Source organism: Coregonus clupeaformis, chromosome 23 (assembly GCF_020615455.1).
Source record: "Coregonus clupeaformis isolate EN_2021a chromosome 23, ASM2061545v1, whole genome shotgun sequence".
NCBI lineage: Eukaryota > Metazoa > Chordata > Actinopteri > Salmoniformes > Salmonidae > Coregonus > Coregonus clupeaformis.
The window spans coordinates 26,612,386-26,636,172 of NC_059214.1; the positions used below are offsets into that span (position 1 = coordinate 26,612,386).

Sequence of the window (23,787 nt, forward strand, 5' to 3'; positions counted from 1 at the left end):
GGTGGGATATAGGGAAAATCCAGATTCAACAATTCTGTAATCAATACACGATGAATGTCACCAAAGACATCACCAGATCAATGAAAGCCCTAGTCTGAAATAGTGGAACTCCTGACGTTGGTTGAGACGACAGGAGATCGAGGCCATACTCAGACCCTCAAGAGGAAAAAAGCAGCATTGGCAGACCTGCTGGGTATCAGAGCACAGGGGGAATTAGTGAGAAGTATGTTTCAGGGAATCTCTGAAATGGATGCCTCATCCAAATTTTTCTTTGGTTTAGAGAAAAAGAATGGACAAAGAATAATTATTAATTGCCTCAGGAGACAGGAGCTCACTAGCCCTAGTGAAATTAGAAAGAGGGCAGTAGAGTTATATGCTGAGCTCTACAAGTGTGAGTACAAAGAGGATAAAACAGTGACACAGCAGTTCATTGATGGGCTCCCACAGGTGGCTGCAGAAGCTCAGGTTGAGCTAGAGCAACCATTGTCTTTGCAGGAGCTATACACTGCATTAAAAGGCATGGAACATGGAAGGGCACCAGGCATTGATGGGCTTCCCGTTGACTTTTCAAAGTATTTTTGGGCTATGTTGGGAGAGGATTGGCTAGCAGTAGTTAACGATAGTTTGACCAGAGGGTTACTACCGATAAGCTGCAGGAGGGCTGTCCTCACCCTACTGCCAAAAAAGGGTGACCCTAGGGAGGTGAAGGACTGGAGGCCGGTGGCTTTATTGTGCACTGATTATAAGATCCTGTCAAAGACGTTGTCCAACAGGCTGAGGGAGGTGATGGGGCAAATCATACGGACCAGTCCTACTGTGTCCACGGCAGGCAGATAGGGTATAACATTGATCTGATTCTGGATTTTTGGACGTCTCTAGGGCTATTGGGTTGGATGCTGGTCTAATTTAAATTGATCAGGAAAAGGCATTTGACCGAGTTGAACATCAATACTTATGGCGCACTTTTGAGGCGTTTGGTTTCAGCTCTGGTTTTATTGCCATGATCAGGGTGATATATGGTGACATTGAAAGTTAACGGTGGCTTTAGTGCTCCTTTTAAAGTGTGTAGAGGTATTAGGCATAGGTGTTCTTTGTCGGGAATGTTATATGCCATTGCTATAGAGCCACTACTAAATAGCATTAGAAGTAGCATTGAAGGGGTATACCTTTCAGAGGATATTCCACCTATTCGTCTCTCAGCCTATGCTGATGATGTAGTTATTTTAGTGAAAAATCAGACAGAGGTGGATAGTTTGAGTCTAATGGTTGATTGGTTTTGGGGAATATCCTCTGCAAAGGTAAATTGGGGGCAAAGTTGTGCTTTACAGATTGGAAAATGGTCTAGAATGATCATGGCTTTGACAGGGGGGCTGGAATGGTGTAAGGGAGATTTTAAGTATCTTGGAGTGTACCTAGGGGATGAGGGTACAATGGAATTTTTTTTGGAATGGGGTGGTTGAAATGATGGAAGGGAGGATGAGGAGATGGCGTTGGTTGTTATCTCATATGTCATATAGGGGGCACACTATTATTGTTAACAATGTGGTTGCCTCTGTACTGTGGCATCGGTTGTCAGTTTTAGAGCCACCATCTGGCCTTCTGGCTAAGATACAGGCGATTATTGTAGATTTATTTTGGGATAAATATCATTGGGTTTCACAAAGTGTTTTGTATTTGTCAAAAGAGGAAGGGGGAAATGGTCTTGTACATCTTGCTAGTAGGTCTGCTGCTTTCCGGTTTCAGTTTATTCAAAGGTTGCTTTGTGGTTTGGAGAGTGGTGGCAGGTCTTGTATTACAGCAGGTCGGGGGATTAGGTTTAAAGAAGGCTTTATTTTTGGTTGATAGTAGCCAGATTTCTAGGGAGGGATTACCTCCGTTTTACAGAGGCCTTCTTAGGGTTTGGAGCATAATGAAGGTGTCCAGACGCACTTCAGCGGAGTCAGTGCATTGGCTGCTGGAGGAACCTCTGGTGTATGGGGCAAGACTGGATTGTACAACTTAAGCTGTTCCACCAAGATTCTGGTGAAGGGCAAAATCATCACCTTAAAACAGTTAATAGCCATGGCTGGGCCCACCTTAATGGATGGAGGACGGGTGGCTGAACATTTGGGGGTGAGGTCGGAAAGGATTGTCGGACAACTGATGGGAAGCTGCAGGAAGGCTCTGTCAGCAGAAGAGTGGGTTATGCTTAATAGTCACAAGAAGAAGGTACAAGATGAAAACATCCCATTTCCAAGACTAGGGATTACACCCAATATCCCAGAGTCAGAAAGAAAGGCGTTATAACTGGATTTGAGAGGGTTGGAAGAGGTGGGGTTGGATGAGGTGAATGGGAAAGACTTATATAGGGGGTGTGTCAAGGTTTTGAATAAAGATACATTGAAAAATAGAAAAGACACTTGGAAGGTAAAGTTGGGCATTGATGACAGGGTAACGCCAGCATGGAGAGCACTGTACAAGCCACCGTTACAAAAGGGTACTGGTGATATGCAATGGAGGGTTTTGAATGGCGTCATTGCAGTTAATGGTTTTGTATCTGTTATTAACTCAGATGTTGGAGATGGATGTCCTTTTCGTAATATAAGAGAAACCATTTGAGTGTGAGAGGATAAAGCCTCTCTTTGAAATACTGCAGTCTTTGTTTACAACTGTTTTTGTTTTGGGATTTCAATATAGTAAGCAACAGAAAAGAAAATGTAAATTGTAAAATGCTAAGATGTACATTTTTCTGAGTAGGAAACATAAGATAGACACGGGATATGGGCAGGATGTAAGATGTGTTTTTAAAGGATTATTCAAAACAAGAATAAAAGTGGATTTTGAGTTCTCGGCTGTAAAAGATCTCCCATTGTTTGAGGAGAAGTGGGCTTACGAAGGAGCGGTTTGTTTTGTGGAGGAGGGGAAATGATTTTTTGTTGACTAAATGAGTTGAATGTATATACAGTGGGGAGAACAAGTATTTGATACACTGCCGATTTTGCAGGTTTTCCTACTTACAAAGCATTCATTTTTATCATAGGTACACTTCAACTTTGAGAGACGGAATCTAAAACAAAAATCCAGAAAATCACATTGTATGATTTTTAAGTAATTAATTTGCATTTTATTGCATGACATAAGTATTTGATACATCAGAAAAGCAGAACTTAATATTTGGTACAGAAACCTTTGTTTGCAATTACAGAGATCATACGTTTCCTGTAGGTCTTGACCAGGTTTGCACACACTGCAGCAGGGATTTTGGCCCACTCCTCCATACAGACCTTCTCCAGATCCTTCAGGTTTCGGGGCTGTCGCTGGGCAATACGGACTTTCAGCTCCCTCCAAAGATGTTCTATTGGGTTCAGGTCTGGAGACTGGCTAGGCCACTCCAGGACCTTGAGATGCTTCTTACGGAGCCACTCCTTAGTTGCCCTGGCTGTGTGTTTCGGGTCGTTGTCATGCTGGAAGACCCAGCCACGACCCATCTTCAATGCTCTTACTGAGGGAAGGAGGTTGTTGGCCAAGATCTCGCGATACATGGCCCCATCCATCCTCCCCTCAATACGGTGCAGTCATCCTGTCCCCTTTGCAGAAAACCATCCCCAAAGAATGATGTTTCCACCTCCATGCTTCACGTTTGGGATGGTGTTCTTGGAATTGTACTCATCCTTCTTCTTCCTCCAAACACGGCGAGTGGAGTTTAGACCAAAAAGCTCTATTTTTGTCTCATCAGACCACATGACCTTCTCCCATTCCTCCTCTGGATCATCCAGATGGTCATTGGCAAACTTCAGACGGGCCTGGACATGCGCTGGCTTGAGCAGGGGGACCTTGCGTGCGCTGCAGGATTTTAATCCATGACGGTGTAGTGTGTTACTAATGGTTTTCTTTGAGTCTGTGGTCCCAGCTCTCTTCAGGTCATTGACCAGGTCCTGCCGTGTAGTTCTGGGCTGATCCCTCACCTTCCTCATGATCATTGATGCCCCACAAGGTGAGATCTTGCATGGAGCTCCAGACTGACGGTGATTGACCGTCATCTTGAACTTCTTCCATTTTCTAATAATTGCGCCAACAGTTGTTGCCTTCTCACCAAGCTGCTTGCCTATTGTCCTGTAGTCATCCCAGCCTTGTGCAGGTCTACAATTTTATCCCTGATGTCCTTACACAGCTCTCTGGTCTTGGCCATTGTGGAGAGGTTGGAGTCTGTTTGATTGAGAATGTGGACAGGTGTCTTTTATACAGGTAACGAGTTCAAACAGGTGCAGTTAATACAGGTAATGAGTGGAGAACAGGAGGGCTTCTTAAAGAAAAACTAACAGGTCTGTGAGAGCCGGAATTCTTACTGTTTGGTAGGTGATCAAATACTTATGTCATGCAATGAAATGCAAATTAATTACTTAAAAATCATATAATGTGATTTTCTGGATTACAGACCTCTACATGCTTTGTAAGTAGGAAAACCTGCAAAATCGGTAGTGTATCAAATACTTGTTCTCCCCACTGTATATGCTTTTTTTAATGTTTTAATTTTTATTTAGGAATGGCATTTTTGAAAAGGCACAGTGTGCCATTATTTTTGTTAATACTTGAGTATAAAATAAAGGTTTTATAAAATCTCTCTCTCTCTCAAGCTGCCTTTTTAATGTTTTTCCTAAATTATTCTCTCAGCAAGAAACGGTAAGAGAGTAAGCATTTGTAGGAAGAGCCATCATTTGTAGAAAGAGCCATCATTTGGATAAAAATACATCATTTGGATAAAGAGACAGCATTTGATTAAGGCTGTTTAAATGGATCATTAAAATTTCTGTGTTTGTTTATAGATGATGTATTTAATACACAACTTTTCAGATGTAGCATTATAGTTAACACTACATTAAAGATGGAATCCTGAATGGTAAAACAGACACGTATGTTTGCGATATTACAACAACGAAGAAGAAGTTACTGCAAACAACAAACACTGTCTTTCCCCTCGGACATCATTGTATGCACGCTAGAAGGACAATAACAACGGTGGTGGGGCGGCCAGTGGCGCTGTTTCCCCCTACTGCGGATTCCATCTTTAAGGAATTTTCTGTCACGGATTACTTGCAGCCAGCTTTAAATGGGACTGTCAAGTTCTAAATCAAGTGTCAACTCTGTCCGTTCGGGACACACTGCTGTGCGCATCAAACAATTCTTAAAGCTCAGTGCAGAAAAAACACAACTGCAAGGATTGAATACCTCAAATCGCCTACACATTACAATTATGGCTAGCTATATATAGCTAATGTGGCACATTTGTTTAGGGAAAATAAGACTTTTGCAGACTCTCTTTTTTCAAACAGGTTCCTATCTAATGTGTGACCATAAACCTCCCAAATCATGTTAGCAGAATGTCCACCCAGAATGTCCCTTCGTTCTCAGCATGACTCCTTCGCTTTGGATGGGTATTTTATTTTCAGAGCTTCTCGTTCTGTGATTCATGAAGTAAACACCTCTAACCGGATTAAGTGTGCTCAAATAGAGGGTAAACAAACCTTTCTGACAGAATAAGCAAAACACATTCTCACATTGAATGGGTAGGCAGGCATAGCCTTTGCCGTTAGCCGTGATGGAACTCAATGGAGCTCTCTTTAGCTGCCCTGCCTGTCACTGTAATGAATAGGGAAGAGTCTCTTAATGGATTTCATTATCCTGCCCCATGAATGTCAATTGCAGTTCTCCTCTCTCTCCCACTCACTTCATCTCTCGCTCTTCACCTCTTTCGCTCTCTCCATCCCTCCACTTCTATTTCTGTTTCTTTGTTTTGATCACCCCATATTTACTCCTTCACTCCATCCAACTTTACCCTCATTGTTTGTCTTGTTTTAACCATCTATGTTACTCTCCTATTTTCTAGGTGCTGGGAGTTAAGTGCTGGGAACATTAAGTGGATATACCAGGTCCCCATTCTGACAGCCATCGGAGTAAGTCAGAGAAATGCTTTGCGTTCTGCCTGCAGTCTCAGTTTCAGAGTTGGTGCAGCTTAAGGATGACACGCTGCCTCAGGAAAATAGATAAACTATTCCCCTTCACTTTTCTCTCTGTTTCATAACACACAGCTGAACACCCCTGTGGCAGGGACACAGACTGATATGAGAGCAGGAAAAGCAAACTCAGTTCACATGATAATTGCTCTCTCTCCCTCTCAATCTCGTGCGCGTGTGTGAGAGCGCGTGCCTGCGTGCATCTGTTTATGTGTGTGTATGTGTGTGTGTTTGTTTGTGCATGCATGCATGTGTGCATGTGCTTATCTGAGGATCCCACCAATTATTCAGCAGTTAACACCAACAATTAAGTATAAAAAGCAATCTCCTTTCCCTGACAGTTGGAATTGAATGTCTAATAATATAATTACCGGAAAAATAACAACAACATTTTCACTAATATGTAAATCCATACAAAGAGCTGAGCAGCATCTAATGAAAGTCAGACAGGGACAACATGAGTTCAGAAGTCTTCTAATGACCTTGGTTACCATGATGTTAGCATGGCGAACACTATATGACAGAGGCCATAGAGGAGGGAAATGGAGAGCGATCATTCAAATTCCCAGAACATGATGGGGGTTTAGGGCTATTGTAGGCATGAGCATATAATATACACATAATGATTATGATGATTAGTAAGTCTTGTTGTGTAATTTGGCTCACTGATTGGTTCAAACCTTTATTGCTTTGGGAGAAAATATAGACAACCAATGCAGTATATACTGTATGTTTACTGCCTCATTATTTATTTAGTTCAGACGACCTACTTTTTTGTCAGTGTGTGGGTTATCGGGAGCTTTGAAGATTAGACACACAGACCTGCCTGCTGAGACCCATCACCAAGCTAAGTTGTTTCAGAAGCTGAAGAAACAGACACAGTATGACAATGTCTGCTTCTTACACTGTCTATGGGGGTCTCTCGCATGAATGAAGCCAGCTAGAGAAATTAGAGAATCTTTAACTGGAAGCAAATTGCACTCCGGCAAAATATGATCGATTTTGATGGAGTTTAAACATTCAACTGCCCCCCATTGCCCTGCCATCTCTGTGTTAACTCTGGGATATCATTCTTATACAGACTGCGATGTGAGCGATAGCAACTGGTATGGAGGCACACTTACCTTATCATAAGAGCCAATTTGCCAGTTGTAGCTTCCACTCCACTGACTGACTTTGAAGTGTTATCCTTTGGGATTGGAGTTCACAATGCCTGATCGGATCATGTAGGATTAATAACATACTGTACATAATTTACATCCTTATGTTGTTTGTGTTCACGTTTCACTGACTCCATCAGCCAGACTATGTATTCTAAAGCAGTTCAAAGGTGCGTTGTTAAATCTTACATTACAATTAATTTAGCCTCGTGGCTGGCTGTATTAATCAGTTATTCTCCCATCCTCCCTGCCGGTAAGACATTTTCATTTACATTTACATTTTAGTCATTTAGCAGACGCTCTTATCCAGAGCGACTTACAGTTAGTGAGTGCATACATTAATTATGTGGCCTTTAACATTGTGTGGAAGTTATATAGTCTGTATGCATTGTTAATTTATACAGAATATATTTGTAATGCAGTTGGATTTGAAAAGTTTAGCATTTTATGACAATAATGGGTTAAAACAATTTAAACTGTAGTTGCGTCATCACCTAATAAAGGAAATTGTGTAGTTTTTTTAATTACCAAATGACTTCACCTGAAAAGATTTTCCTCTCAGTCTCTGTTCCCTTTGGGTCTGAGACTGGAGGGAATGTATATAATCACACTGATTTGAAATGGAGGAGTATGAAGTGATTGGGATCTGAGGAGTGTGATCTGAATCTGTAAGTAAGGTGGGATGAATAAGAGATAAAGGTTTGAGTCCCAAATGGCACCCTGTTCCCTTTATAGTGAACTACTTTTGACTCTTTATAGTGAATTACTTTTGACCTGGTTAAAATTAGTGCACTATAAAATAAATAGGGTGCCATTTGGGATGCAAGCAAAGACTCTGGCTGGAAGGAAGGAACTCTGAGGTTTGAGATTGGTTGTCTGAAAAGATTATATCAGTTTTGAGAAAATACTGGGTCTGGGTCTGAAGGCTTTCCATCCAGCCTGCTACTCATCCTATTAAGCTCATTTAATTATGGTCCAGAGAGAATACTTTTTAGTTAAATAGTTAGATAAGTTGAATATTTGAATGAAAGTGTGTTAGCTCAGGGCTGGCTAGCTCTTCAGTATGGGATTTGGAAAACATTCTCACTCACATGGTGAGAATGGGATGTCAAAGGCCGATCATATAGCTTATCATAGAGTTTTTTCATCAGATGTCATAAGTCACATATACACTCCACATGAATGGTGAAATAAATTAAGCCCCAACAGTCTCACCAAAATTCCATCCTTTGCAGTCTGTTCCCACCGCAATGGATGGCACAATAACCAATCACTCTAAAATGAGACCACTGTTGAATGTATTTTGTATTAATATTGTCATGGTTTTACTCATACAAAGTGACAGAAGGGTGTTTAATGGATGTTGAGTTTCATTAAGAGCCCCAATCCAAGAGCCCTCTCAGAATTAAATGCCTAAATACATAAACGGCAATTTGCATTTTTCCAATTATTTAATTATATTGTGGCAAAAGGCATTCAACTGATTGCCACACATGTCCAAAATAATAATTTTCTTAATGCTGTTCTCACCAGTCACTGAGAGGTTTTCCTCAGAGAGTAACGATCATTCATCATAAACGGAACAATGACCTGATTCCGTTTATGAGTCAGGCATATTTATGAGTTTGGAATCGAATGCTGTCTCAACACTCGGAACACTCCTTGAAGCCCATTTCAAAGCCTATTGTCTCCTATATATTAGCTTTGGAGTTCTATAACTCACACTTGTACTTGTACTGAATTGCTTTATGTACTGATATACATTAACATGGTAGATAGAACCTGTATTTTCAAGTCCAGCCACTGTATGGTCTATAATCTATCAACATGCTTCGATGCCTCCTGACAGTTAATCCCATTTTCTCTATCATGGGATTGTGAAGAGATGTTAAGTGCTAAGAAAATTGGCTTTTCAAATAGAGCTCAAGAACGCAGGGAATTGAGAGGAGATTAAAGTGAGGGAATTAGTTTCAAGCAGGGGAGTTGTACTTTCTGCAATCAAGTGTCTGGTATCTCTGGCTCGGCTAATTATAACTTTTTCCAATTGTCTTTTCAGCTCAACTTTATCCTTTTTGTGAACATTGTGCGAGTGCTGGCGACTAAGATCAGGGAGACCAACGCAGGGAGATATGACACAAGAAAACAGTACAGGTGGGTAGGTCAATGTCACAGTGGCATTGGCAAAGATTGACATTTACATTTTTGTCATTTAGCAGACACTCTTATCCAGAGCGATTTACAGTTAGTGCAAAGATTTCTGTAAGATGTCTGTAAGGACCCACTAGTTATTTGAATCTCTATGGATCATATTGCTTCAAATGTGAAATTGAATTTCACAATGAAAGTCAACTGCAAAGATAAGGCATTCTACCTTGAATTATTTCTGAATGCACAATGTGTTTTGGGCTGTAGAGTTGAACATTTGAGATGAAATATGCTATTTACAATGCTCTGCCTTTTGTTCCTCCTTTCATGTTCCCTTTGAAAATAACTTGATAGGTGTACATTTTGTCTAAGGTGTAAAATACCTTGCCTCTAGTTTACAATTGATGTTCTGTCTAAAATATCCCCTGTGCCTCCTTATCATTACAAAATGGGATGATATGCCGTAAAACATACAGAAGAGCCTCAAGCAAGGTCCATGCATTTAACGTCTTTATTCTAGGCCTCAGGGCACTTATGGTACCAGCGTGTATTTGACCAAAACCATGTAAGTTTAAATGAACATTATGCTTTGAGAAAATCTGCCCCTGGCCAAAGCCTTTTTATGCACTCTGTAATATTTTGACGTTGAATTCCTATACTCAGTACTAACTATGTATTCATCAGCCTTGATGGGATAAAGCCTATTAGTTGTTGTTATTACCCATGATGGTACCAAACAACATCCACAGTGAATGTTGAAAGCCTCTGTAATGATAGGGCTGTGTGTTGGGGAGGTCAGAGATATTCAGGGGTTCATTCAGTGGGTGGATCTCAAATGGCACTCTTGTATTCCCTATACAGTGCACCATTTTTGGCCAAGGGCCCATAAGGCTCTGGTCAAAAGTAGGGAACTATAATGGGAATAGGGTGCCATTTGAGACTGAGCCAGAGTGTTTCCACCAGGGTCGCAGTTGGGCCAAACCCCACGTCACTGCTAGGCTTAATAATGGTCAGTGATCAATTGGTTCTGCCTCTCCTCCCCTGCTGAGCAGCGTACCACAGTGCAGTGCTGGGCACCAGGTGGCCGGTTAACAGCTGACATGGTGCCAGGGACGTCTCATGTTTGCACACACACACAGGCATAGACGCCGACGTACACACACACACACAGGAACACACACGCACAGGAACACACACGCACAGGCACACACACGCACGTTTAAACATACACAGTCACACACACACACACACACACACACGCATCTGAGTCACCTTATAGACCAGGAGAACATCACCCTGCTGGAGAGTGTCAACCCTGCTGTGGGCGTCAGTCATGTGTTCACTGAACTGTAGCATGACTGATGATGGCAGACGATACGAGGCACTGAACTAAATGTGCCCCATTTACATCATTCTCCGTACTGAATGTCGGCCTACATGCCATTTAAAAATGCTCCATAATTACCGGTAGGCTTCGTTGCTTATTGGCATTTTCACTGATGGATCAGGAGATTGGTTAGATAGATAACTAATGCGGATCAGATCTGAGGGGAAGAACTACCAGAGACCCCTGTGGCGAGGAGATCAGAAGGCAGCAAATGTGAAATGACTAACGGCCATCTGTGAAATTTGAAACACTGTTCATTATTAAACAGGGAGTTGTTGGTGAGTGTCGATGTCATGACTGAATCTACTGTGATGTAAAGACTGGTGATGTTCAGCCTTTGTGTGTGTGAGAAAAACAACTACATTGGAGTCGGACTACGCAGAATTACTGATCACCTTCCATCCCAAATAATGACCTGTTATGAGATAAATATTCAACAATTCTACATCTCGTCTTGTCTTGCTCAAACTGATCCCCTGCAAACCTCTGTTTTTGTCTGTACCCACAGGAAGCTTGCTAAGTCCACCCTAGTGCTGGTGCTGGTGTTTGGGGTCCACTACATTGTTTTTGTGGGGATGCCTCACACCTTCCAGGGCCTCAGCTGGGAGGTCAGGATGTACTTCGAGCTCTTCTTCAACTCCTTCCAGGTAACTATCGTTTGAAAATTAGGGAGTCATTTGTTACTTGCCATTTATGATATGAGGTAACAAATGTATTTGCTACACAACCCTCAGGGTTATCAAGCTTGCATACTTTTACTTAGTTTTTTGTGTATTACACTTATGTTGTTGGATAAAAAAAAATTCACAACTTCAGGGAGAACTTTACTTTCCAACACTCCTTCAACTTTATCCCCTAAACATAATTTCTCACCTGAGGGAAGTGAGACTGTTTGTGGCCAAGTCCCACCAACATTCATCACATATAATCAAGCAATGAAATTACGATTTTGCTTAATCAACCCTACTTGTATCTATCACCACAGGTCGGTGATTCTATTCATCGATTAAAAACTCTGCCAGAAGCATTGGGAGATGATCAATACAACTGATTGCTACTGTACTTTTCAATATTATCATCTTCGCCCTTGGCTCTCCCTGGCCCTCACTGTCTAGACCTGTATGAGAAATGATACAGTACCTGGGGGAAAATGAGTTTCTACTAGAGATACTCCTACTGAGGTGATAGTGATAGATTACTCTTACTCTATTCTAGTCCTGCACTCCTCTCCCTGAAGAAAGGAGGCCAATCTACTAGAACTGATAATACAGAGGCTGCTTTAGTGCACTCCAGTAGCAACACTTACAATGACCCTGGCCCACAGGTAATGCTAATAATGGGCTCTGAATCATATGATAAGTCCTGTGTGGCTTGCAATGCCAGGGTTATGGGTTCTATTCCCACAGGGGACTAGTATACAAAAGTATGAACAATTATGCACTCACTACTGTAAGTCACTCTGGATAAGAATGGCTCAAATGTAACAGTGGTGTCAATACCATATCAAATTAAATTGTATTTGTCACATGCGCCAAATACAACAGGTGTTGACCTTACAGTGAAATGCTTACTTACGAGCCCTTAACCAACAATGCAGTTCAAGAAATAGAGTTAAGAAAATATTTACTAAATAAACTAAAGTAAAAAATAAAATAAAAAGTAACACAATAAAATAACAATAACGAGGCTATATACAGGGGGTACCGGTACCGAGTCAATGTGCGGGGTACAGGTTAGTCGAGGTAATTTGTACATGTAGGTAGGGGTAAAGTGACTATGCATAGATAATAAACAGCGAGTAGCAGCAGTGTAAAAAGAAAAGGGGGGGGGTGTCAATGTAAATAGTCCGGGTGGCCATTTTATTAATTGTTCAACAGTCTTACGGCTTGGGGGGTAGAAGCTTTTAAGGAGCTTTTTGGACCTAGACTTGGCGCTACGGTACCTCTTGCCGTGCGGTAGCAGAGAGAAGAGTCTATGACTTGGGTGACTGGAGTCATTGACAATTTTTTGGGCTTTCCTCTGACACCGCCTAGTATATAGGTCCTGGATGGCAGAAAGCTTGGCCCCAGTGATGTACTGGGCCGTACCACTACCTTCTGTAGCGCCTTACGGTCGGATGCCGAGCTGTTGCCATACCAGGCGGTGATGCAATCGGTCAGGATGCTCTTGATGGTGCAGCTGTATAACTTTTTGAGGATCTGGGGACCCATGCCAAATCTTTTCAGTCTCCTGAGGGGGAAAAGGTGTTGTCATGCCCTCTCCACGACTATCTTTGTGTGTTTGGACCATGATAGTTTGTTGGTGATGTGGACACCAAGGAACTTGAAAGCTCTCGACCCCCTCCACTCCAGCCCCGTTGTTGTGAATGGGGGCGTGTTCGGCCCTCCTTTTCCTGAAGTCTACGATCATCTCCTTTGTCTTGCTCACGTTGAGGGAGAGGTTGTCCTGGCACCACACTGCCAGGTCTTCTCCCTATAGGCTGTCTCATCGTTGTCGGTGATCAGGCCTACCACTATTGTGTCGTCAGTAAACTTAATGATGGTGTTGGAGTCATGCTTGGCCACGCAGTCATGGGTGAACAGGGAGTACAGGCGGGGACTAAGCACGCACCCCTGAGGGGCCACCGCGTTGAGGATCAGCGTGGCAGATGTGTTGTTATTTACCCTTACCACCTGGGGGCGGCCCATCAGGAATTCCAGCATCCAGTTGCATAGGGAGGTGTTTAGTTCCAGGGTCCTTAGCTTGGTGATGAGCTTTTTGGGCACTATGGTGTTGAACGCTGAGCTGTAGTCAATGAAGACCATTCTCACATAAGTGTTCCTTTTGTCCAGGTGGGAAAGGGCAGCGTGGAGTGCGATTGGGATTGCGTCATAAGTGGATCTGTTGGGGCGTTATGCGAATTGGAGTGGGACTAGGGTTTCCGGGATGATGGTGTTGATGTGAGCCATGACCAGCCTTTCACAGCACTTCATGGCTACCGACGTGAGTGCTACGGGGCAGTAGTCATTTAAGCAGGTTACCTTCACTTTCTTGGGCACAGGGACTATGTTGGACTGCTTGAAACATGTAGGTATTACAGACTCAGTCCATATGGGTCCCACTCTCTTTTGGCGCCTATAATCACATTCTGTACTAAATAATTCCTTTTGAATAGCATCCACTGTAAATGGAAGATGGTGTTTACTATGTTCTGTAGGCCTAGCTCATAATAGTTAGTAGAATTACTAATGTGTCAGAATAAGCCACTATATCCTGAACATTGAAGCCAAATCGCTAAATTACATTTTGAAGACATTTTACATATTTCCTTTGTTTCTTGAAGAACACAATTTGAATTCTACATGAGAACCCTCTCACTCCTCAAGATTGAATGTACATGTAGCTCTGAAAGCTGATAGAACAGTATCCAATTAAATAAAGTAGGATCCAATTTTTAAAGAAAGCTTTAAATTTGTATCCAATAAAAATAAGTTGGGACAGGAGTTTGACCTGAAGTGAAAGCTACTTTGCTCTGTAGTATTCGCTCCGTATCATTCGCTTCGTTGCATTCACTCAGACTGGTGCGGTTTGACAGGGTCTGCTACAGTTGAGAGCCTGATCCTCAGGCAGGTTTCCCTTCATCTCTCTGTCTAGCTGAGGTCCTTCTCCGGACCAAGTGCTAGTGACAGATCAGGTTAGCTCGGATCAGCTTCACTCTGTCAGTCATGAGAGCCTTCTGTTTTCAGTCAGTTTATCACAGCTGTGCCAGACAGTGTAATAATGTGTAGGACCCCTCAGTAGTGGCTCACTACCAAGCGCTTTCCTCTCATTCTACTAATAAAATATTTCAGCTTTAAAACATACTTTTATGCTTTTGAATTGAATGATTTAAGTGGCTCATTATAGAGACACCCAACTGTTGTTTTAATAAGCTATGCTACATCTTACAGCTGGGTAGCTGGGTAGCTGGGTAGCTGCTTTATTAGAAATATCTGGTTAATCCTTATAAGCTGCTCATCTTAGCCTCTCTGTTATATCTTTAATAGTTGTTCTTCAGGCAAAAGGAACAACACTTTATTTTACTACAAAGTGTGGCTTTCCTCGCACATTGCAGAACTGTCGTCTTATTTGTCTGGTTTTCTTTCTATGTAATTACCCAAAGGATAAGAGCTTTCCTCTCATGTTTTGTGTTTCCACATTTGTTTGTGATGCATTTTGTAATGTGTTTCCCTCCCCTTGTCTCCAGTTAGCAAAGAGCATTCATTAATATTCTGCCTGTTTCTACATACATCATAGCCGCATTACCCTAAGGCATTATTCTTCATACAGCACAGTATGAAGTGTGGAAACCTTCGTACATTAAGACATTAGTCATTTAGCAGACGCTCCCATCCAGAGTGACTTACTTGAGAAATTAGGGTTAAGTGCCTTGCTCAAAGGCACATTGTCAGATTTCTCACCTAGTCGGCTCGGGGATTTGAACCAGCGACTGGCCCAACACTCTTAACCGCTAGGCTACCTGTCGCCCATTTAATATTGTACGTTTGAGAATGGTCCTGTGGTTTATGTACCCAACAGGCCATGCAATTTGGAGAGAATAATAACAACTAACAGCGTGACAATATTATAGTTTTACTCATCATTGAGTTTCTTTATTTACCAGCTCAATGTGGTGATGAGATAAAGGAGTATAAATTACACCATGTGTTCTCTGCATGTTTAGTGTTCTCTCCTTACTAGGCAAGTCTGCCTCAGCTCTGTCTATAGCAAAGCCAACCACTGCAATAGATCTGCAAACTTAACAGAGAGAAAAGGGGTGCTGCTGCTTACACAAAGAAAGCAGGAGTAGAGAAAAGGGGAAGATTTGAAAGAGAGATATAATGGCCTGTGAGATATAGCAGAAGGGATGCCGATCAATGCATGACATTTTCCTGTGATTGATGATTCTTCTGAATAATTATTTGAGGAATTACAATTTAAATAAACATATGAATTGTATCAAAACATCTCATACATCTTATGGCATTTCAGTAGTCTATGTGTTATGTTGAATAGAGACAGAGAATAAAGGAGAGAAGGGTACTTTCCCCCCTGGAATACAGTGCCTTCAGAAAGTATTCACATCCCTTGACTTTTCCAAATTTTTTGTTGTGTTACAAAGTAGGATTAAAATTGATTTAATTGTAATTTTTTGTCAACGATCTACACAAAATACTCTGTAATGTGAAAATGGATTAATGGAAAATAAAACACTAATATAGTTTGATTAGATAAGTATTCAACCGCCTGAGTCAATACGTTAAAATCACCTTTGGCAGCGATTACAGCTCGGAATCTTTCTGGGTAAGTCTAAGAACTTTGCAAACCTGGATTGTACAATATTTGCCTGTTATTCTTTTTTTAATTCTTCAAGCTCTGTCAAGTTACTTGTTGATCATTGCTAGACAGGCATTTTCAAGTCTTAACCTAGATTTTCAAGCCGGTTTAAGTCAAAACTGTATCTTGGCCACTCAGTGTGATGAGGTGTGAATGAAGGAGTCAGGCGCAGGAGGTAAAACACCAAAGTCCAGAGTTTATTCCTTTTACATAAACAAAACGTCAATACGAAACTATCACAAGGGAAATATTCCACCTTGGCAATAACAAATGGAAGAGTAGCTCAACCGAGCTACTCGCTCTCACAATGAAACAATCACTCACAAAGACAAGGGGAACAGAGGGAACACTTATACACATACTAATTAGGGGAATGAGCACCAGGTGTGTGTGACTGACAAGACAAGACATGACAAGTGGAGTGATGAGAATGGCATCGGCAGTAGCTAGTAAGCCGGGGACGACGAACGCCCGAAACCTGCCCGAACAAGGAGGGGAGGCAGCCTCGGCGGAAGTCGTGACAGTAACCCCCCCCTTGACGCGCGGCTCCAGCAGTGCGCTGACCCCGGCCTCGGGGACGGCCAGGAGGACGCAGAGCAGGGCGAGTCGGATGGCAACGATGGAAATCCCTCAACAGGGAGGGATCGAGGATGTCCCTCCTTGGGACCCAGCACCGTTCCTCCGGACCGTACCCCTCCCACTCCACGAGATACTGAAGGCCCCCCGCCCGACGCTTCGAATTCAGTATGGAACGGACCGAGTACGCCGGGGCCCCCTCGATGTCCAGAGGAGGTGGAGGAACCTCCTGCACCTCAGACTCCTGGAGCGGACCAGCTACCACCGGCCTGAGGACAGACACATGAAACGAGGGGTTAATACGGTAATCAGGGGGGAGTAACAACCTGTATATAACCTTGTTTATCCTCCTCAGGACTTTAAACAGCCTCACAAACCACGGGCTCAGCTTCCGGCAGGGCAGGCAGAGGGGTAGATTCCGGGTCGAGAGCCAGACCCGATCCCGCGGTGGCGGTCAGCGTTCGCCTTCTGACGACGCACGGCGTGCTGGAGGCAAACGTGGGCAGCGTCCAAAGTCTCCTCCGCGCACCGGTTGGTAACCCAAAACACATTGGAAGGGTGTTAGGTTAGTGGAGGAGTGGCGGAGAGAGTTCTGAGCGTATTCTGCCCATGGCAGGAACACCGACCACTCCCCCGGCCGGTCCTGACAGTAGGTCCGCAGGAACCTACCCACATCTTGATTCACCCTTTCCACCTGCCCATTACTCTCGGGGTGAAATCCAGAGGTCAGGCTGACCGAGACCCCCAGACGTTCCATGAACACCTTCCAGGCTCTAGACGTGAACTGGGGACCTTGGTCGGACACTATATCCTCTGGTACCCCGTAGTGCCAGAAGACGTGAGTAAACAGAGCCTCCGCAGTTTGTGGGGCCGTGGAGAGACCGGGCAGAGAAGGAGATGGCAGGACTTCGAAAAGCGATCCACACCGAACAGGATAGTGGTGTTACCTTGGGAGAGGGGAAGATCAGTAAGAAAACCAATACTAAGGTGAGACCATGGTCATTGTGGGACTGGTAAAGGTTGTAGCTTACCCGCTGGGAGGTGCCTAGGTGCCTTACTCTGGGCGCACACTGAGCAGGAGGAAACATACACCCTCACGTCCTTAGCCAAGGTAGGCCACCAGTACTTCTCGGTCAGGCAGCGCATTGTACGACCGATACCTGGATGACCAGAGGAGGGTATCGTGTGTGTCCAGTAGATCAGACGATCACGGATAAGCGCAGGCACGTACTGCAGCCCAGCTGGACACTGCGGTGGAGATGGATCTGCTCAACATGCGTCTCCTGTGTAATCATGGGGACTGGTACAGTAACCTCCTTAACCAATCCGGACCCTAATGGTCGACTATCAAGTGCTCTGATGGGGAGTGGAATGGATAGGGGAACCAATGAAATGCCTTGATGGCGTGCAAATGCCCTGTCCATAAAGTTCCCAGCTGTGCCTGAATTGACTAGCGCCTTACACTGGGAAACTACCAGGTGATCGGGAAAGGAGATAAGGTACAGTGTGCTGCAAAGGGCTCTGAACAATTTTGGGTGTTCGTTACCTGGGGTGATGCGTGAGTACCCTGCCTTCCGCCTCCAGACCCAAAGGAACGTTGACTGCGATGTGAGGTTGATTGTCCCTTCGTGCCACCAGAGTGGCATTGTCGCTGTCCTCCTGCGCTCTCTCGACCGGCGGCTCCCCCCAGCTCCATCTGCTCGGGGTCAGAGTCGTCCGGAGTGGGAACGGGCAGACCCCTACCAGGACGTCCTCTGGCTGCTAGCAGATTGTCCAGCCGGATGGCCATGTCCACCAGTTGGGAGAATGATAGCATGGCATCACGGCAGGCTAGCTCCCGTCGGACGTCCTCCCTTAGGTGGCACCGGAAATGGTCGATCAGGGCCCGCTCGTTCCACCCGGACCCCGCTGCCAGTGTCCGGAACTCCAGTGCGTAGTCCTGTGCGGCCCTCGTCCCCTGCCTCAGATGGACCAGTCGTTCGCCCGCCTCATGACCCTCAGGCAGGTGATCGAAAACGGCCCGAAAGAGGCGAGCAAACTCCCTGTAGTCCTCTAACGCGGCACCTCCCTCGTTCCACACCGCGTTGGCCCACTCCAGGGCTCTCCCACAAAGGCAGGAAACGAGGACGGATACCTTCTCCCGCTCCAGTGGCGCCGGCCTGATGCTGGAGAAATACAACTCTAGTTGGAGCAGAAAACCCTTACATCGCGCTGCTGTCGCATCAAACGCGGGTGGCCGGGATATCTAGATCCCTCCAGGGGCTGGGTGTAGGTGGCTGGTTCCGGTTGACCAGCTGGTCTCGATAGATCGGGTCCTCTCCTCTCCAGGCGTTGTACTACCTGAAGAACCCGATCCATCGCTTCCCCCAAGTTGGCCAGCATCGAGGAATGCTCCTGGACCCTTGCCACAACTCCAGGAATGCGGTGTTCTCCTGCTGACTCCATTCAGATGGTGAGTGATTCTGTGATGAGGTGTGAATGAAGGAGTCAGGCGCAGGAGGTAAAACACTGAAGTCCAGAGTTTATTCCGTTTACATAAATAAAACGCACCCAGCGTCAATACGAAACTATCACAAGGGAAATATTCCACCTTGGCAATAACAAATGGAAGAGTAGCTCAACCGAGCTACTTGCTCTCACAATGAAACAATCACTCACAAAGACAAAGGGAACAGAGGGAACACTTATACACATACTAATTAGGGAAATGAGCACCAGGTGTGTGTGATTGACAAGACAAGACATGACAAGTGGAGTAATGAGAATGGGATCGGCAGTAGCTAGTAAGCCGGTGACGACGAACGCCAAAACCTGCCCGAACAAGGAGGGGAGGCAGCCTCGGCGGAAGTCGTGACACTCAGGAACATTCAATGTTGTCTTGGTAAGTAACTCCAGTGTATATTTGGCCTGGTGGTTTAGGTTATTGTCCTGCTGAAAGGAGGATTTGTCTCCCAGTGCCCGTTGGAAAGCAGACTGAACCAGGTTTTCCTCTAGGACTTTGCCTGTGCTTAGCTCCTTTTGTTTTTATCCTAAAAACCTCCCTAGTCCCAATGACAAGCACACCCATAACATGATGCAGCCACCACCATGCTTGAAAGTATGAAGAGTGGTACTCAGTTATGTGTTGTGTTGGATTTGCCCGGATTTTTCCCACACATAATGCTTTGTATTCAGGACAAAACGTACATTTCTTAGCCAAATCTTTTGCAGTATTACTTTAGTTTTCTTATTGCAAACAGGATGCATGTTTTGGAATATTTGTATTATGTATCTTTGTAGTGACTGGGTGTATTGATAACCAACCAAAGTGTAATTAATAACTTCACCATGCTCAAAGGGATATTCAATGTCTGCTTTTTATATATTCTACCAGTAGGTGCCCTTCTTTGCGAGGCATTAGAAAACCTCCCTGGTCTTTGTCGTTGAATCTGTGCTTGAAAGTCACTGCTCGACTGAGGGACCTTACAGATAATTGTATGCGTGGGGTACAGAGATGAGGTAGTCATTCAAAAATCATGTTAAACACCATTATTGCACACAGAGTTAGTCCATGCAATTTATCTGACTTATTAAGCAATTTTCTACTCCTGAAGTTATTTAGGCTTGCCATAACAACAGAGTTGAAAACTTATTGACTCAAGACATTTCAGCTTTTCATTTTTTATTAATTTGTAAAAATGTCTTATAACATAATTGCACTTTGACATTATGGGGTATTTTGTGTAGATCAGTGACACAAAATCTACAGTGGGGAAAAAAAGTATTTAGTCAGCCACCAATTGTGCAAGTTCTCCCACTTAAAAAGATGAGAGAGGGCCTGTCATTTTCATCATAGGTACACGTCAACTATGACAGACAAATTGAGGAAAAAAAATCCAGAAAATCACATTGTAGGATTTTTATGAATTTATTTGCAAATTATGGTGGAAAATAAGTATTTGGTCACCTACAAACAAGCAAGATTTCTGGCTCTCACAGACCTGTAACTTCTTCTTTAAGAGGCTCCTCTGTCCTCCACTCGTTACCTGTATTAATGGCACCTGTTTGAACTTGTTATCAGTATAAAAGACACCTGTCCACAACCTCAAACAGTTACACTCCAAACTCCACTATGGCCAAGACCAAAGAGCTGTCAAAGGACACCAGAAACAAAATTGTAGACCTGCACCAGGCTGGGAAGACTGAATATGCAATAGGTAAGCAGCTTGGTTTGAAGAAATCAACTGTGGGAGCAATTATTAGGAAATGGAAGACATACAAAACCACTGATAATCTCCCTCGATCTGGGGCTCCACGCAAGATCTCACCCCGTGAGGTCAAAATGATCACAAGAACGGTGAGCAAAAATCCCAGAACCACACGGGGGGACCTAGTGAATGACCTGCAGAGAGCTGGGACCAAAGTAACAAAGCCTACCATCAGTAACACACTACGCCGCCAGCGACTCAAATCCTGCAGTGCCAGACGTGTCCCCCTGCTTAAGCCAGTACATGTCCAGGCCCGTCTGAAGTTTGCTAGAGTGCATTTGGATGATGCAGAAGAGGATTGGGAGAATGTCATATGGTCAGATGAAACCAAAATAGAACTTTTTGGTAAAAACTCAACTCGTCGTGTTTGGAGGACAAAGAATGCTGAGTTGCATCCAAAGAACACCATACCTACTGTGAAGCATGGGGGTGGAAACATCATGCTTTGGGGCTGTTTTTTCTGCAAAGGGACCAGGACGACTGATCCGTGTAAAGGAAAGAATGAATGGGGCCATGTATTGTGAGATTTTGAGTGAAAACCTCCTTCCATCAGCAAGGGCATTGAAGATGAAACGTGGCTGGGTCTTTCAGCATGACAATGATCCCAAACACACCGCTCGGGCAACGAAGGAGTGGCTTCGTAAGAAGCATTTCAAGGTCCTGGAGTGGCCTAGCCAGTCTCCAGATCTCAACCCCATAGAAAATCTTTGGAGGGAGTTGAAAGTCCGTGTTGCCCAGCGACAGCCCCAAAACATCTGCTCTAGAGGAGATCTGCATGGAGGAATAGGCCAAAATACCAGCAACAGTGTGTGAAAACCTTGTGAAGACTTACAGAAAACGTTTGACCTGTGTCATTGCCAACAAAGGGTATATAAAAAAGTATTTGAGAAACTTTTGTTATTGACCAAATACTTATTTTCCACCATAATTTGCAAATAAATTCATTAAAAATCCTACAATGTGATTTTCTGGATTTTTTTTTCTAATTTTGTCTGTCATAGTTGACGTGTACCTATGATGAAAATTACTGGCCTCTCTCATCTTTTTAAGTGGGAGAACATGCACAATTGGTGGCTGACTAAATACTTTTTTTCCCCACTGTACATGTAGCCCTTTCCTGCAGTCGATGACCAAAAGCTCCCTCTTTGGCCTCACGGGTGGAATGTTATTAAGATTACTTTAAAAAATCAGACAAAAAATCAGGTGTTTCAATGTCAAACGGTTTTGTTATATTTCAGTCTTATGTGATGTATATAAAGTGTAATATATTGGGATGCAAACTCAAAATTATATCTTACTTTTTTTATTAAGCCCATAACAATGTGTGAGGTATATACTTTTGTTTCAAAGTAGATTTGTTTAAGACTAGAAATAATCACTCTCTGTGACCCTGATTTAGCCCACTGCAGTAAAAAGTTTAATCCATTAAAAATGCAGGCTGTAACACAACAAAATGTGGAAAAAGTCAAGGAGTGTGAATATTTTCTGAAGGCACTGTACATGTCACCAGTTGACAAAGGCTTTGCAATTTACATTTTAGTAATTTAGCAGACGCCCTTATCCAGAGCAACTAGGGTTACTGTAAGTGCCTTGTTCAAGGGCACATAGACAGATTTCACCTATTCGGCTCGGGGATTCAAACCAGCGACCTTTCGGTTACTGGCCCAACGCTCTTAACCGTTTGGTTACCTGCCGCCCCAATGCTATACACTTTCCATTGATTTACAATGCCGCTGCAACCCAGAAATAAACTGATCTTCTCTATTACACTGGTTCTCACCTCATACTCTTCTGTCTCTTCCAGGGGTTCTTTGTATCCATCATCTACTGCTACTGCAATGGAGAGGTGAGTGCGGAGGATTCTACACTCTATATAAGTTGTGTAATTTCAACACAAGACATCTCTAGATTGAGAGCTTCCCTAGAGGGGCTCCTTAGATCTCTGTTCTTTTGACATATGAGAAACAAGGGCTGAGATTCCCCCAAACCCTCTTCCTCTCTATTTCTCCCCATCTTCCTCCACCAACCACCTCCTCTCCCCCTAACCCTCTCCTCATCTCCCCCAAAGGTCCAGACAGAGATCAAGAAGACATGGACTCGTTGGAACCTGGCGTTTGACTGGAAGGGTCCAGTGGTGTGTGGCAGGTACCGCTACGGCTCGGTGCTCACAGTGCTCAACAACAGCACCAGCAGCCAGTCCCAGCTGGCCGGGGTCGTCCCTGCCACCCGATCCACCACCCTCTTCTCCAGCCGGGTATACCGGAGCAACGGACCCCCTACACTCAGCACCCATGCCACCCTGCCTGGCTACGTCATCAGTAACTCAGACCCAGACAGCCTCCACCCCTCCATCCCAGAGGAACCAGAGGAGGACAGTGCCAAGCAGGTGGATGACATCTCTCTGAAGGAGACGCTGCCTGTACTCAATAGTAGCATGACCGCAGATGAAGATGAGGAGACGCTGTAGACAAGGGGAGAGACAGGAGGATTTCCTGAATATTAATAATATATATCTCGGCTGGGAAAAACACCAGTCCTTTGGGATAGGGACCAAAGACTCCTGGCCCTAGACTTGGAACCGCATGTACATTCATACAGATACAAACATACTAGTGCTGCGCGGGTTGGCTCATAACCTGCAGTCCCCATGGTTATATCCGCAGGGCGGGCGGGTTTAGGGTAATTAAATATTGTGTGGATGAAGGGCGGGTAGGTTGCGGGCGGTTTGAATAAAGAGAAAACTATACCTTAAAAAATCCATGAATGTATAATTCTTGTGCAATTTATATCTATAGGCTACATTCAGTGTTTTCTTTCATTATTTATCTGGCATTAGTGCTTAAGCCTAAGCTGTAGGCGCGCCAAATAGCCTACACACCAATCGTCAAAAGCTTTTGGAAACGGGCAGAGAAAGTTAATGTCGATCC

At 43.9% G+C, this 23,787-nt stretch overlaps 1 protein-coding gene across 1 annotated transcript in view; it reads left to right on the forward strand.

Moving 5' to 3' along the window:
- Window positions 1–23,549, forward strand: part of LOC121536238 (parathyroid hormone 2 receptor-like) — an 85,544-nt gene extending 61,995 nt beyond the window's left edge. Inside the window, exons 5-9 of the mRNA XM_041843506.1 lie at window positions 5,864–5,930; window positions 9,207–9,301; window positions 11,191–11,329; window positions 22,665–22,706; window positions 22,929–23,549. Coding sequence (XP_041699440.1) covers window positions 5,864–5,930; window positions 9,207–9,301; window positions 11,191–11,329; window positions 22,665–22,706; window positions 22,929–23,327 — 742 coding nt within the window. The 3' untranslated portion in view covers window positions 23,328–23,549. The remainder of the gene's footprint in view (window positions 1–5,863; window positions 5,931–9,206; window positions 9,302–11,190; window positions 11,330–22,664; window positions 22,707–22,928) is intronic.
- The last annotated feature ends 238 nt before the right edge of the window (window positions 23,550–23,787 follow it).